Below are 16,992 nucleotides of genomic sequence, written 5' to 3'. Positions count from 1 at the left end.
GCAGTGGACCTTTTATAGGCCTGTAACTACTTCCCACAGCTATGCCTTACAGATAATTGTATGTGGGGGTTACAGAGATGAGGTAGTCATTCAAAAATCATATTAAACAGTATTATTGCACACAGAGTGAATCAATGCAACTCATTATGTGACTTGTTAAGCAAATGTATTTAAACTAGCCATTGAATACTTATTGAGTCAAGACATTTCAGCTTTTAATTTTTTATTAATTTGTAAACATAAAAAAAAAAAACATAATTCCACTTCATTTTTAAACACAATTTTGGAGAAAGTCAAGGGGTGTGAACACTTTCTGAAGGCACTGTGAATATACCAAGTAAATCTGCGAGATATATTTTCTTATATTGACTTGCATTTTAAAACGTTTCTATACTAATTCTGCTAATTAGAAGCTAATTGCTGTGAGGCTTGCTCTCTGTCTGTGTTGAAATCCCACCGAACATAGCCTGGTCCCAGATCTGTATCTCATCTAGCCTCATCTAGCCTGGTCCCAGATCTGTATCTCATCTAGCCTCATCTAGCCTGGTCCCAGATCTGTATCTCATCTAGCCTCATCTAGCCTGGTCCCAGATCTGTATCTCATCTAGCCTCATCTAGCCTGGTCCCAGATCTGTTGGTGTTATTTCCTATTCCATTGCTGTCCTTATTTGGCACGACAATGAGTGACAACTAGCTGGCATGATCGCACAAACAGACTGTCAGTCAGGCTAAATATAACAGGTTTGGCACTACTGAACAGTCAGACAGTCAGGCAGGCAGGCAGGCCGGCAGGCAGGCCGTCAGACAGTCAGTCAGGCAGGCAGTCAGTCAGTCAGTCAGACAGTCAGTCAGACAGGCAGGCCATCAGACAGTCAGTCAGACAGCCAGTCAGTCAGTTAGTCAGTCAGTCAGACAGAGTCAGTCAGACAGAGTCAGTCAGTCAGTCAGGCAGGCAGGCCGTCAGTCAGTCAGTCAGACAGACAGTCAGTCAGTCAGTCAGTCAGACAGAGTCAGTCAGACAGAGTCAGTCAGTCAGGCAGGCAGGCAGTCAGTCAGACAGTCAGTCAGACAGGCAGGCCGTCAGTCAGACAGTCAGTCAGGCAGGCCATCAGTCAGTCAGTCTCTTCTCCCAACAAGCTCTCACGGTCTCACTGCAGAATTAGACATTTATCCACGTCCTCCATATTACACATTTCAGAGTTGCTCCAAACGTACATTTTCAAAGTTAAGGGTTAAGTTTAGTCACTCATTCCGAATGATTAAGGTAAAAGGTTAAGGTTTGGGACAGGGTTAAGGTTTGGGATAGGGTTAAAACATTAAGTTGAACCACTTTTTCCAAATAGTTTAAGGTATTGGGTTAAGGTTTGGGATAGGGTTAAGGTTTGGGATAGGGTTAAGATTTGGGACAGGGTTAAGGTTTGGGATAGGGTTAAGGTTTGGGATAGGGTTAAGGTTTGGGATAGGGTTAAGGTTTGGGACAGGGTTAAGGTTTGGGATAGGGTTAAGGTTTGGGATAGGGTTAAGGTTTGGGATAGGGTTAAGGTTTGGGATAGGGTTAAGGTTTGGGATAGGGTTAAGGTTTGGGATAGGGTTAAGGTTTGGGATAGGGTTAAGGTTTGGGATAGGGTTAAGGTTTGGGATAGGGTTAAGGTTTGGGATAGGGTTAAGGTTTGGGACAGGGTTAAGGTTTGGGATAGGATTAAGGTTTGGGATAGGGTTAAGGTTTGGGATAGGGTTAAGGTTTGGGATAGGGTTAAGGTTTGGGATAGGGTTAAGGTTTGGGATAGGATTAAGGTTTGGGATAGGGTTAAGGTTTGGGATAGGGTTAAGGTTTGGGATAGGGTTAAGGTTTGGGATAGGGTTAAGGTTTGGGATAGGGTTAAGGTTTGGGATAGGGTTAAGGTTTGGGATAGGGTTAAGGTTTGGGATAGGGTTAAGGTTTGGGATAGGGTAGGTTTGGGATAGGGTTAAGGTTTGGGAAAGGATTAAGGTTTGGGATAGGGTTAAGGTTTGGGATAGGGTTAAGGTTAAGGTTTGGGATAGGGTTAAGGTTTGGGATAGGGTTAAGGTTTGGGATAGGATTAAGGTTTGGGATAGGATTAAGGTTTCGGATAGGGTTAAGGTTTGGGATAGGGTTAAGGTTTGGGATAGGGTTAAGGTTTGGGATAGGGTTAAGGTTTGGGATAGTGTTAAGGTTTGGGATAGGATTAAGGTTTGGGACAGGGTTAAGGTTTGGGACAGGGTTAAATCCCTCCTCCCTTCCAAAACAAACCAACCATTGGCTGATATGGGATTACGCCTATCCAGCACCTCTTTCCACAACGCCTCAAAACCCAAGCCTTGCTGGTAATACCGCTCACTGTTGCACCTAGTCGCCGGTTTTGAAAGCGTTTCCCAATGTCATCAGGACATGGATAGACGTCCAATTTCGACGTCAATGTGTTGGGTCTCTTTAATTAAACCCCTTAAGGTCTAAGGGCCCGGGGCTTGGGCTTCTTCTATTCTAACATATGGAATTGTTTTAAGATGGTCATATGGAATTGTTTTAAGATGGTCATATGGAATTGTTTTAAGATGGTCATATAGAATTGTTTTAAGATGGTCATACCAATGATCATTACCAATGATCAATTGCCAGGTCACAATTGTAAATGAGAACGTGTTCTCAATTTGCCTACCTGGTTAAATAAAGGTGAAAAAAAATCATTAGGTTATTTTAAATTTAGGACGACTCTAAAAATATATATTAAAAAAAATCATAACTAACAATTATTTTATGAAATATTGAATTTGTTCTTACTGCTATTAGCCCATAAAAACCGATTTGAATAACAGATTCATACAGCAAAACAAACTGTTGGGATGCTAAAGGCAGACGTTGGTATATCGGACGAGTCCCGTGAAGCTGGTGTGGGTCGTAGAGCCAATCGGAGAACACCATCGTGTTCGTGAGACTCTCATCTTTCCTTAAAAAGGTCCTATTGGTTTGCACGCCAAACCGTTGGGACGCTACAGATGTCTCCCGGTCTGAGAGACTCTACTGTATCTCTGCCACCTTTCACCACGGATGCGTGACATCGGCAGATGTGGTGGATTGAGACGCATGCAACCCCCCCCCCAAAAATAAAATAAACATATGTCTTTCTTAAACAGACAGATTTTGTTTATTATGTTAATTTGATTTTGGCTGGGGGCACAGACATCAACTCGAGGTTTAAACACTGTGTTGAAACAGACCAGAGGCAGTCAGTCATTCCCAAACAACACTCTATTCCTTATGTAGTGAAATACATGTGCATCAGAGCCCTATCGGTCCGTTATGACCTCTATAGGGAACAGGGAACAATTTGGGCCACATCCAAGGGGGAACAGAACAGTCATCAGGAGCACATCGGAATGACCGACTTGGTCTTCTTGACGTAGGCCTACCGCCGCTGACGTATACCTGTAGGTGACAACATGAGATGCCAAGTCCTGAGACAGACTGACCCCGCCAGTCTAGCTAGACTCCATCAACTACAAGGCCCAAGGCAACAAGGCAACAAGGCCCAAGGCAACAAGGCCCAAGGCAACAAGGCCCAAGGCAACAAGGCAACAAGGCAACAAGGCAACAAGGCAACAAGGCCCAAGGCAACAAGGCAACAAGGCAACAAGGCACAAGGCAACAGGCAAGAACGCAACAAGGCAACAAGGCAACAAGGCAACAAGGCAACAAGGCAACAAGGCAACAAGGCAAAACGCCGAGGCCATGGATACTAGAGGTTTATCTGGACTCTACGTCTCTCTGAATAACAGCGTCTGCCGCTAAATGACTACAAGGGAAACATGTACATTTTAGAGGTTTATACATGATGACGATACAGTTGTAAGGATGAGACATCAGGCCACCTCTTCAGTGCTGCTTGTACCGAGATCGTCATCATTTCAGGGACATCACATCGTTGTTTATCCCCTTGTTTAGCAATTTCATAATATTCATATTTTTTATAATGTTCATAGGTGTGTGTGCAAGAGAGAAGCTGGCTTAGTGTGTGTATACGTATGTGTGTATGCCTCTTTATGTGTGTGTGCCTCTATATATATATATATATATGTGTGTGTGTGTGTGTGTGTGTGTGTGTGTGTGTGCTGAAGTCAGCCAGCCAGGCAGTAGGCAGGGCTAGGGGAGCAGCTAGCGAGAACAGCAGGGTATCTGGGGTTCAGAGGTCAGTGGTGGATTTGAAGGTCAGGTCCTGGATACGGCTGGTGTTACAGCTCTTACAGAGAACGTGGCCGTCCAGAGGGTAACAGCCCTGGTTGTCCCCTTCAGAGAGCAGAGAGCCACAGTCCTGAAGAGAGAGAGAGAGACACGCAGACACACACACACACACACACACACACACACACACACACACACACACACACACACACACACACACACACACACACACACACACACACACACACACACACACACACACACACACACACACACACACACACACACACACACACAGAAACACACACACACACACACACACAAACACACACACACACACAGTCACAGCCACACAGTCACAGAAACACACACAGAGACACAGACACAGACACATACACACACACACACACACACACACACACACACACACACACACACACACACACACACACACACACACACACACACACACACACACACACACACACACACACACACACACACACACACACACACACACACACACACACACACACACACACACACACACACACACACACACACACACACACACACACACACACACACATGATATGGTTACACACACCTGCGCATCTCACACACAAGGATACTAGTCTACACACAGGCACACACACACACGAAGTCCTGATACACATGAACAAAGACATCAGTGTTTTGTGAGTCTGTGTGCATGGCTTGGCTAGGATGCACACAGGGAACAAAGCTATTTTCAGCTAGCAGAGGGGAGACCATAAAGGTGACCAGAGTGGATGGCTGGAAATAGATCCCGCCTCAATGCTTTATCATACATTATACATGGAGGTGAGGACTATCACTCATTATACATGGAGGTGAGGACTATCATTCATTATACATGGAGGTGAGGACTATCATACATTATACATGGAGGTGAGGACTATCACTCATTATACATGGAGGTGAGGACTATCATTCATTATACATGGAGGTGAGGACTATCATACATTATACATGGAGGTGAGGACTATCACTCATTATACATGGAGGTGAGGACTATCACTCATTATACATGGAGGTGAGGACTATCATTCATTATACATGGAGGTGAGGACTATCATACATTATACATGGAGGTGAGGACTATCACTCATTATACATGGAGGTGAGGACTATCATTCATTATACATGGAGGTGAGGACTATCATACATTATACATGGAGGTGAGGACTATCATTCATTATACATGGAGGTGAGGACTATCATTCATTATACATGGAGGTGAGGACTATCATACATTATACATGGAGGTGAGGACTATCACTCATTATACATGGAGGTGAGGACTATCATTCATTATACATGGAGGTGAGGACTATCATACATTATACATGGAGGTGAGGACTATCACTCATTATACATGGAGGTGAGGACTATCATTCATTATACATGGAGGTGAGGACTATCATACATTATACATGGAGGTGAGGACTATCATTCATTATACATGGAGGTGAGGACTATCATTCATTATACATGGAGGTGAGGACTATCATTCATTATACATGGAGGTGAGGACTATCATTCATTATACATGGAGGTGAGGACTATCATTCATTATACATGGAGGTGAGGACTATCATTCATTATACATGGAGGTGAGGACTATCATTCATTATACATGGAGGTGAGGACTATCATACATTATACATGGAGGTGAGGACTATCATTCATTATACATGGAGGTGAGGACTATCATACATTATACATGGAGGTGAGGACTATCATACATTATACATGGAGGTGAGGACTATCATTCATTATACATGGAGGTGAGGACTATCATTCATTATACATGGAGGTGAGGACTATCATTCATTATACATGGAGGTGAGGACTATCATTCATTATACATGGAGGTGAGGACTATCATACATCACACATGGAGGTGAGGACTATCATTCGTTACACATGGAGGTGAGGACTATCATACATTATACATGGAGGTGAGGACTATCATTCATTACACATGGAGGTGAGGACTATCATACATTATACATGGAGGTGAGGACTATCATTCATTATACATGGAGGTGAGGACTATCATACATTATACATGGAGGTGAGGACTATCATACATTATACATGGAGGTGAGGACTATCATACATTATACATGGAGGTGAGGACAATCATTCATTATACATGGAGGTGAGGACTATCATTCATTATACATGGAGGTGAGGACTATCATACATTATACATGGAGGTGAGGACTATCATACATTATACATGGAGGTGAGGACTATCATACAATATACATGGAGGTGAGGACTATCATACATTATACATGGAGGTGAGGACTATCACTCATTATACATGGAGGTGAGGACTATCATACATTATACATGGAGGTGAGGACTATCATTCATTATACATGGAGGTGAGGACTATCATACATTATACATGGAGGTGAGGACTATCATTCATTATACATGGAGGTGAGGACTATCATTCATTATACATGGAGGTGAGGACTATCATACATTATACATGGAGGTGAGGACTATCATTCATTATACATGGAGGTGAGGACTATCATACATTATACATGGAGGTGAGGACTATCACTCATTATACATGGAGGTGAGGACTATCATACATTATACATGGAGGTGAGGACTATCATTCATTATACATGGAGGTGAGGACTATCATACATTATACATGGAGGTGAGGACTATCATTCATTATACATGGAGGTGAGGACTATCATTCATTATACATGGAGGTGAGGACTATCATACATTATACATGGAGGTGAGGACTATCATTCATTATACATGGAGGTGAGGACTATCATACATTATACATGGAGGTGAGGACTATCATACATTATACATGGAGGTGAGGACTATCACTCATTATACATGGAGGTGAGGACTATCATACATTATACATGGAGGTGAGGACTATCATTCATTATACGTGGAGGTGAGGACTATCATTCATTATACATGGAGGTGAGGACTATCATACATTATACATGGAGGTGAGGACTATCATTCATTACACATGGAGGTGAGGACTATCATTCATTATACATGGAGGTGAGGACTATCATACATTATACATGGAGGTGAGGATAGACATACTGACATTGAAAAATACAAACACACCTCACAGAGATAACACTGTATATACACACCTCACAGCGGTAACACTGCACGTGGAAGTCTCGATCCAAGGCCACGATACGAACAGTCTCCTCCTGGCCTGGAGCTGGCATGATGGGCTCAGAACACACACAGCAACGAGGGGCAAACTTCCTAATGGGGGAGGAGGGGAAAGACAGAGGAGTAGAGGGAAGGGGAAGAGAGAGAGGAGAGAGAGACAGAGGGGAGGGGGGAGAGGGATGAGAGAGAGACAGAGGGGAGGGGAGAGAGAGAGAGGAGAGGGGAAGGGGAGAGAAAGAGAGGAGAGAGAGACAGAGGGGAGAGGGAGAGAGACAGAGGGGAGGGGGAGATAGAGACAGAGTGAAGGAGAGAGAGGGAGAGAGATGTAATGGGGAGAGAGGACAGTGGGGAGGGGGAGAGAGAGAGGAGGGGAAGAGAAACAGAGGAGATTGAGAGAGAGGAGAGAGATAGTGAAGATGGGGAGAGAGGAAGGAGAGAAAGAGAGACAGAGGAGAGTGGGAGAGAGATGTAAGGGGGAAAGAGAGAGGAGAGAGATGTAAGGGGGAGAGAGAGACAGAGGGGAGGGGGAGAGAGACAGAGGGGAGGGGGAGAGAGACAGAGTGGAGGGGGAGAGAAAACATTTGAATGTACATATGAATACAAATAAACTGTGTAATCAATTAGTGATATTCTAACTGCAGGTGACTGAACTAAAGACATACATCAGAATCAAGAAGTGAGGTGGCTTGGTGATTGTCTCAGAACCAGAAAAGTGAGATGGGTGGTGGCTTTGTGATTGGCTCAGAACCCGGAAGTGATGTGGGTGGTGGCTTTGTGATTGGCTCAGAACCAGGAAGTGAGGTGGGTGATGGCTTTGTGATTGGCTCAGAACCAGGAAGTGAGTTGGTTGGTGGGTTGGTGAAAACAGCCTCATCTGTTCGTTGAAATAAAGGGTGCAATCTTCTGCTGACGCCAGATATTACAGCGCCTGGATAAGTATTTTACATATCAGTTAACCCCATCATATGTTATAGCAATCTGTCAGTTGATGACACAGATGATGACGTGGCACGCAACCATTGGTTGATGTGTGCAACGTCTGAGCAGGGGAACGCGACCAAAGACCGCTTTGTTGAAGTCAGGCTTGTCACACCGTTAGCGGCGTTGGTAGAAAGTGAATGTTTCTGGTGTTCAGGGACACAGTATTTTCAACCTAACTTCTGTTTCACCTGAAAAACACAAGTGTGGACTCTGCTCAGGCGTCTTTCTACCCCTGCTATGTTAACTTCGTCATGAGGAATTAACCAGCAGGTTTTTTTTACTTCACAAGACTCGTTTACTTTCTGAACGTGAGGTCAGACCTTTTAACTTCTGTTTCTCTTCACAACTTAATGTACAGGCCATTTATTAGCCAATGAAATGAACATACTTGGGTGTGTGTGTGTGTGTGTGTGTGTGAGTGTGTGTTTTGCGGCAGCCCCCTTACTTGTGGAAGTCGTCGATGCAGTGGATGTGGTTGGCAGCGTCCACAGTGAAGGGGATACCGTCCAGGCTGCGTTGACACACCACACAGGTGAAGCAGTGGGGGTGGTAGGCCTTCCCTGTCGCCCGCAGGATACGCTCCATGATGGGTTTACTGCAGATGTTACAGGACTCCAGGGTGTTCTGAAACACACAGACAACAGGGGGTCTCTTTCGATAACAGAAAACTCAAGAGATTTTGTCATTGGAGAACATGTGTAAATGGAGCGAGGGAGATGTGTTCCCTTGCTAGAAACGAGAGGAACGGAAGGTCATTACTGAAGTCTCGCGCCCTCACTTAAAAAAAAAAGCTATTATTTTTAAACAACCGACAATGTAGCATTATGACAATGATGGCCAATTGCTCAGAGGCAATACGGTGTGGTCCGCCCCCTTGCCATGTGGACATGTGGTACAATAATTCACTGGGCTAATAAGAGTGAATAATGGGCTTCCATTTTTATTTTTTTGATTGAACCTTTATTTAACTAGGCAAATTTAGTTAAGAACAAATTCATATTTGTTATACATATATACACCGCGGGCTGAGGAGTAGCTACATTTTGTTTATAGCTAGCTAGCTACATTATTTGATAGGCTATGCTGCCATGATACTAGGCTATGATACTTTGAGGTAACTAGCTATACACATAGCCTCTCCCAACGTGTTAGCCAACTAGCTAGCTAGCTCATAATCAAGTAAACCTTACGACACGTTTGATGCGTGTTGCCAGCTTGCTTTCAATAATGTTTCAACTCGAACTGACTAGCTAAGATTCCTGCTAGCTAAATATTCAAAACAAACCAGCTAGCTAGCAATTGAGGGCTTCAGCTAACCCAAAAAACAAGACGTCAACAGCATTATCGTTTATTATATAGTTTATTATATAGTTTATTATATAGTTTATTATATAGTTTATTATATAGTTTATTATATAGGGCAAAAAATAACGATGACAGATCATTAGACAAGAAAGGCAGTTGCCAGACACCAGTCCTGTTTCAGAGTAATGGAGGACACTGGAATCAGGCTGGTCGTATTTGATCGGGTCAAAGGTCAACATACAGGAATACACATATCATAACCACCCTTGGTAATGTAATCAGTGCTGTGTGTGTGTGTTGTTAGGAGGCGCATGTTTCCCCGTCCACAATGGACGACTCCTTGGCCGGGGTCTATAAGGCCAACCAATCAGTGCCAATTGTGACACATGTCCCTTATGACTTAGCTGTGAATCAGGATCTCTGATTGGCTGTGTTCAAATCGTGTATTTACTGTTTACTGCTTCCATGACTGTTTCGGGGGACAGTCTTTCTCTCCCTCTATTTCTCTGTGATAGGAGCTGGGTTAGATCTGTAAGTCAGGCTCCTTCATGACCCGTATCTGTGACGATAGAGAGAGAGAGAGGGGGCCTGGAGATGGCTCTGACAAACAACACATAAAGGGACTAGAGGTGATTACTAATAAGACAGGACATCACGAGTGTTGAGTAATATCAGACTCTGAGTCACCTATGTTCACCAACAACAGGTTCATGTCAGTACCTTATTCAGTGTCCAGGGGTACTGGAGTGGTTGTATATACAGGTCAGTACCTTATTCAGTGTCCAGGGGTACTGGAGTGGTTGTATATACAGGTCAGTACCTTATTCAATGTCCAGGGGTACTGGAGTGGTTGTATATACAGGTCAGTACCTTATTCAGTGTCCAGGGGTTCTGGAGTGGTTGTATATACAGGTCAGTACCTTATTCAGTGTCCAGGGGTACTGGAGTGGTTGTATATACAGGTCAGTACCTTATTCAGTGTCCAGGGGTACTGGAGTGGTTGTATATACAGGTCAGTACCTTATTCAATGTGCAGGGGTACTGGAGTGGTTGTATATACAGGTCAGTACCTTATTCAATGTCCAGGGGTTCTGGAGTGGTTGTATATACAGGTCAGTACCAGAACCTTATTCAATGTCCAGGGGTTCTGGAGTGGTTGTATATACAGGTCAGTACCTTATTCAATGTCCAGGGGTACTGGAGTGGTTGTATATACAGGTCAGTACCTTATTCAATGTCCAGGGGTACTGGAGTGGTTGTATATACAGGTCAGTACCGTATTCAATGTCCAGGGGTTCTGGAGTGGTTGTATATACAGGTCAGTACCTTATTCAATGTCCAGGGGTTCTGGAGTGGTTGTATATACAGGTCAGTACCTTATTCAATGTCCAGGGGTTCTGGAGTGGTTGTATATACAGGTCAGTACCTTATTCAATGTCCAGGGGTTCTGGAGTGGTTGAGGTGGGTTTATACATAAAACGTGACTGGTAGCAGGATATACATGTAAACAGGGCTGAATAGTGACTGGTAGCAGGATACACATGTAAACAGGGCTGAATAGTGACTGGTAGCAGGATACACATGTAAACAGGGCTGAACAGTGACTGGTAGCAGGATATACATGTAAACAGGGCTGAATAGTGACTGGTAGCAGGATATACATGTAAACAGGGCTGAATAGTGACTGGTAGCAGGATACACATGTAAACAGGGCTGAACAGTGACTGGTAGCAGGATATACATGTAAACAGGGCTGAATAGTGACTGGTAGCAGGATATACATGTAAACAGGGCTGAATAGTGACTGGTAGCAGGATATACAGGTAAACAGGGCTGAATAGTGACTGGTAGCAGGATAAACATTTAAACAGGGCTGAATAGTGACTGGTAGCAGGATATACAGGTAAACAGGGCTGAATAGTGACTGGTAGCAGGATATACATGTAAACAGGGCTGAATAGTGACTGGTAGCAGGATACACATGTAAACAGGGCTGAATAGTGACTGGTAGCAGGATACACATGTAAACAGGGCTGAACAGTGACTGGTAGCAGGATATACATGTAAACAGGGCTGAATAGTGACTGGTAGCAGGATATACATGTAAACAGGGCTGAATAGTGACTGGTAGCAGGATATACAGGTAAACAGGGCTGAATAGTGACTGGTAGCAGGATATACATTTAAACAGGGCTGAATAGTGACTGGTAGCAGGATATACATGTAAACAGGGCTGAACAGTGACTGGTTGCAGGAATAGACAAATACAGTGGCCTTCAGAAAGTATTCACACCCCTTGACTTATCCCACATTTTGTTGTGTAACAGCCTGAATTTAAAATGAATTAAATTGAGAATTTGTCACTGGCCTACACACAACACCCCATAATGTAAAAGTGTTATATTGTTTTTAGACATTTTTACAAATTAAAAATTAAAATCTTAAAAGTGGTTCTGGTCTAGAATATGTCTCTACATCGAGTGGTTCTGGTCTAGAATGTGTCTCTACGTTGAGTGGTTCTGGTCTAGAATGTGTCTCTACGTTGAGTGGTTCTGGTCTAGAATATGTCTCTACATCGAGTGGTTCTGGTCTAGAATGTGTCTCTACGTTGAGTGGTTCTGGTCTAGAATATGTCTCTACGTTGAGTGGTTCTGGTATAGAATGTGTCTCTACGTTGAGTGGTTCTGGTATAGAATGTGTCTCTACGTCGAGTGGTTCTGGTATAGAATGTGTCTCTACGTCGAGTGGTTCTGGTATAGAATGTGTCTCTACGTTGAGTGGTTCTGGTCTAGAATGTGTCTCTACGTTGAGTGGTTCTGGTCTAGAATGTGTCTCTACGTTGAGTGGTTCTGGTCTAGAATGTGTCTCTACGTTGAGTGGTTCTGGTATAGAATATGTCTCTACGTTGAGTGGTTCTGGTATAGAATGTGTCTCTACGTTGAGTGGTTCTGGTCTAGAATGTGTCTCTACGTTGAGTGGTTCTGGTATAGAATATGTCTCTACGTTGAGTGGTTCTGGTATAGAATGTGTCTCTACTTTGAGTGGTTCTGGTATAGAATGTCTCTCTCTCTCTCTCTCTCTCTCTGAGGGATTCTGATTAGCAGTGTATTCTCAAACACAAACACAGTTGTTTTTCACCCGCCTAGTGACCGCCGTTCCTCCCTCTGATTGGTGAGTGGGTCAGAGGGAGCTGTAAATACATCCACTTTGTGATGACTGCAGGTTTTCCCCCTCCAGGCTGGAAGGCTTGCTGGGCAGGCGGCCCGCAGGGGACATGGCAGACCCGTCCAACTCTGTCTGATCTCAGACATCCCTCTCCTTAATATCTACTCTGCCATTTGTTACTCCAATATTTCATAAATAATGATTTGACCTCTCTAAACAGCTCTGCAATTATAGGGGACTGGGGAGGGAAGGGAAGTGAAGACGATGGAGATATCATCAATTAGCTGACTGATGGGCCATGTGATTGGCTGATGGGGAGGGGGCTGTGCTGTGCTCAGGCATTTTCTGGATCTCTGCATTTTTCTCTCTCTACCTCTGTCTCTGTCTCTGTCTCTCTCTTTCTCTCTCTCTCTCTACCTCTCTCCCTCTGCATCTCTCTCTCTCTCTGTCTCTCTCTCTCTCTCTCTACCTCTCTCTTTCTCAATTCAATTCAATTCAATTCAAGGGGCTTTATTGGCATGGGAAACATGTGTTAACATTGCCAAAGCAAGTGAGGTAGATATTATACAAAAGTGAAATAAACAATACAAATTAACAGTAAACATTACACATACAGAAGTTTCAAAACAATAAAGACATTACAAATGTTATATTATATATATACAGTGTTGTAACAATGTACAAATGGTTAAAGCACACAAGTTAAAATAAATAAGCATAAATATGGGTTGTATTTACAATGGTGTTTGTTCTTCACTGGTTGCCCTTTTCTTGTGGCAACAGGTCACAAATCTTGCTGCTGTGATGGAACACTGTGGTATTTCACCCAGTAGATATGGGAGTTTATCAAAATTGGATTTGTTTTCAAATTCTTTGTGGATCTGTGTAATCTGAGGGAAATATGTCTCTCTAATATGGTCATACATTGGGCAGGAGGTTAGGAAGTGCAGCTCAGTTTCCACCTCATTTTGTGGGCAGTGTGCACATAGCCTGTCTTCTCTTGAGAGCCATGTCTGCCTACGGCGGCCTTTCTCAATAGCAAGGCTATGCTCACTGAGTCTGTACATAGTCAAAGCTTTCCTTAAGTTTGGGTCAGTCACAGTGGTCAGGTATTCTGCCACTGTGTCCTCTCTGTTTAGGGCCAAATAGCATTCTAGTTTGCTCTGTTTTTTTGTTAATTCTTTCCAATGTGTCAAGTAATTATCTTTTTGTTTTCTTATGATTTGGTTGGGTCTAGTTGTGTTGCTGTCCTGGGGCTCTATGGGGTCTGTTTGTGTTTGTGAACAGAGCCCCAGGACTAGCTTGCTTAGGGGACTCTTCTCCAGGTTAATCTCTCTATAGGTGATGGCTTTGTTATGGAAGGTTTTGGAATCGCTTCCTTTTAGGTGGTTGTAGAATTTAACGGCTCTTTTCTGGATTTTGATAATTAGCGGATATTGGCCTAATTCTGCTCTGCATGCATTGTTTGATGTTTGTTTGATGTTTAACGTGTTACACGGATTACATTTTTGCAGAATTCTGCATGCAGAGTCTCAATTTGGTGTTTGTCCCATTTTGTGAATTCTCGGTCGGTGACTGGACACCAGACCTCACAACCATAAAGGGCAATGGGTTCTAAACTCAGCAAAAAAAGGAACGTCCTCTCACTGTCAACTGCGTTTATTTTCAGCAAACTTAACATGTGTAAATATTTGTATGAACATAAGATTCAACAACTGAGACATAAACTGAACAAGTTCCACAGACATGTGACTAACAGAAATGGAATAATGTGTCCCTGAACAAAGGGGGGGTCTAAATCAAAAGTAACAATCAGTATCTGGTGTGGCCACCAGCTGCATTAAGTACTGCAGTGCATCTCCTCCTCATGAACTGCACCAGATTTGCCATTTCTTGCTGTGAGATGTTACCCCACTCTTCCACCAAGGCACCTGCAAGTTCCCAGACATTTCTGGGGGGAATGGCCCTAGCCCTCACGTTCACGCAGATGAGCAGGGACCCTGAGCATCTTTCTTTTGGTGTTTTTCAGAGTCAGTAGAAAGTCCTCTTTAGTGTCTTAAGTTTTCAGAACTCTGACCTTAACTGCCTACCGTCTGTAAGCTGTTAGTGTCTTAACGACGGTTCCACAGGTGCATGTACATTATTTGTTTATGGTTCATTGAACAAGCATGGGAAACAGTGTTTAAACCCTTTACAATGAAGAAATGTGAAGTTATTTGGATTTTTATGGATTATCTTTGAAAGACAGGGTCCTGAAAAAGGGACATTTCTTTTATTGCTGAGTTTATAACTGAATGAAATATTTTCAGACAGATCCTAATTGATATGTCTAATTTCATGGTATAGTAGGCCCTTCTTGCCTTGTCTCTCAGCTCGTTCACAGCTTTGTGGAAGTTACCTGTGGAGCTAATGTTTAGGATCAAGGTATGTATAGTTGTTTGTGTGCTCTAGGGCAACAGTGTCTAGATGGAATTTACATTTGTTGTCCTGACAACTGGACCTTTTTTGGAACACCATTATTTTTGTTTTATTGAGATTTACTGTGAGGGCCCAGGTCTGGCAGGGCCCAGGTCTGGCAGGGCCCAGGTCTGACAGGGCCCAGGTCTGGCAGGGCCCAGGTCTGGCAGGGCCCAGGTCTGGCAGGGCCCAGGTCTGACAGGGCCCAGGTCTGGCAGGGCCCAGGTCTGGCAGGGCCCAGGTCTGGCAGGGCCCAGGTCTGGCAGGGCCCAGGTCTGGCAGGGCCCAGGTCTGGCAGGGCCCAGGTCTGGCAGGGCCCAGGTCTGACAGAATCTGTGCAGAAGATATAGGTGCTGCTGTAGGCCCTCCTTGGTTGGTGACAGAAGCACCAGATCCTCAGCAAACAGTAGACATTTGACTTCAGATTCTAGTAGGGTGAGGCCTGGTGCTGCAGACTGTTCTAGTGCCCTCGCTTATTCGTTGATATATATGTTGAAGAGGGTGGGTCTTAAGCTGTATCCCTGTCTCACCCCACGGCTCTGACGAAAGAATTCTGTGTGTTTACTGCCAATTTTAACCGCACACTTGTTGTTTGTGTACATGGATTTTATAATGTCATATGTTTTTCCCCCAACACCACTTTCCATCAATTTGTATAGCAGACCCTCATGCCAAATTGAGTCAAAAGCTTTTTTGAAATCAACAAAAGCATGAAAATACTTTACTTTTGTTTTGTTTTGTTTGTCAATAAGGGTATGCGTGGTCTGTCATATGGTATTTTGGTAAAAAAGCTAAATATTGGAGTCTGCTGTTAATGATAATGCAGACGATTATTTCCCGAGATTGCTGCTGACGCATATTCTACAACATTAATATTTTAAACCAAAGCCTGATCACCACAATCCACAAAAGTGGAGACAAATTTGATTAGTTACCGACAGAATAGGCTTCCTACTGCTAAGTTTAAACCTTCACTATTACAATAAAAAAAATTGTCCAGGAAGTTGTCTAGGAGGGATTGGATTTGTTGTTGGCCAATAGTTGTTTGGTAGGTTTCTAAACTATATTCCTTCCATCTATAGCATCTCTTAATAGTATACAGTTTGTTTGACTTCGATGCCTCGTAATTGAGTATTGCTCTGTTCAAGTAGACTGTGATTTTGCTGTGGTCTGATAGGGGTGTCAGTGGGCTGACTGTGAACGCTCTGAGAGACTCTGGGTTGAGGTCAGAGATAAAGTAATCTACAGTACTACTGCCAAGAGATGAGCTATAGGTGTACCTACCGTAGGAGTCCCCTCGAAACCTACCATTGTCTGTGTACATACCCAGCATGCGACAGAGCTGCAGGAGTTGTGACCCGTTTTTGTTGGTTATGTTGTCATAGTTGTGCCTAGGTGGGCATATGGGGGAGGGAATGCTGTCACCTCCAGGTAGGTGTTTGTCCCCCTGTGTGCTGAGGGTGTCAGGTTCTTGTCCAGTTCTGGCATTTAGGTCGCCACAGACTAATACATGTCCCTGGGCCTGGAAATGATTGATTTCCTCATTCAGGATGGAGAAGCTGTCTTCATTAAAGTATGGGGATTCTAGTGGGGGGATATAGGTAGCACACAGGAGGACATTTTTCTCTGTTGAGATCATTTCCTTATTAATTTCT

At 43.6% G+C, this 16,992-nt stretch overlaps 1 protein-coding gene across 1 annotated transcript in view; it reads right to left on the bottom strand.

Moving 5' to 3' along the window:
* Window positions 1-206: 206 nt before the first annotated feature.
* The window catches only part of LOC139541684 (lipoma-preferred partner homolog), a 513,132-nt gene continuing 496,346 nt past the window's right edge, over window positions 207-16,992 (bottom strand). Inside the window, exons 12-14 of the mRNA XM_071346617.1 lie at window positions 8,856-9,034; window positions 7,402-7,522; window positions 207-4,328 (exon numbers count right to left, since the gene is read on the bottom strand). Coding sequence (XP_071202718.1) covers window positions 4,200-4,328; window positions 7,402-7,522; window positions 8,856-9,034 — 429 coding nt within the window. The 3' untranslated portion in view covers window positions 207-4,199. The remainder of the gene's footprint in view (window positions 4,329-7,401; window positions 7,523-8,855; window positions 9,035-16,992) is intronic.

This window comes from Salvelinus alpinus, chromosome 16 (genome assembly GCF_045679555.1).
Source record: "Salvelinus alpinus chromosome 16, SLU_Salpinus.1, whole genome shotgun sequence".
NCBI classification, from domain to species: Eukaryota; Metazoa; Chordata; class Actinopteri; order Salmoniformes; family Salmonidae; genus Salvelinus; species Salvelinus alpinus.
Note: the sequence above shows the minus strand (reverse complement) of the source record. Positions and strands in the feature narration are given on the sequence as shown.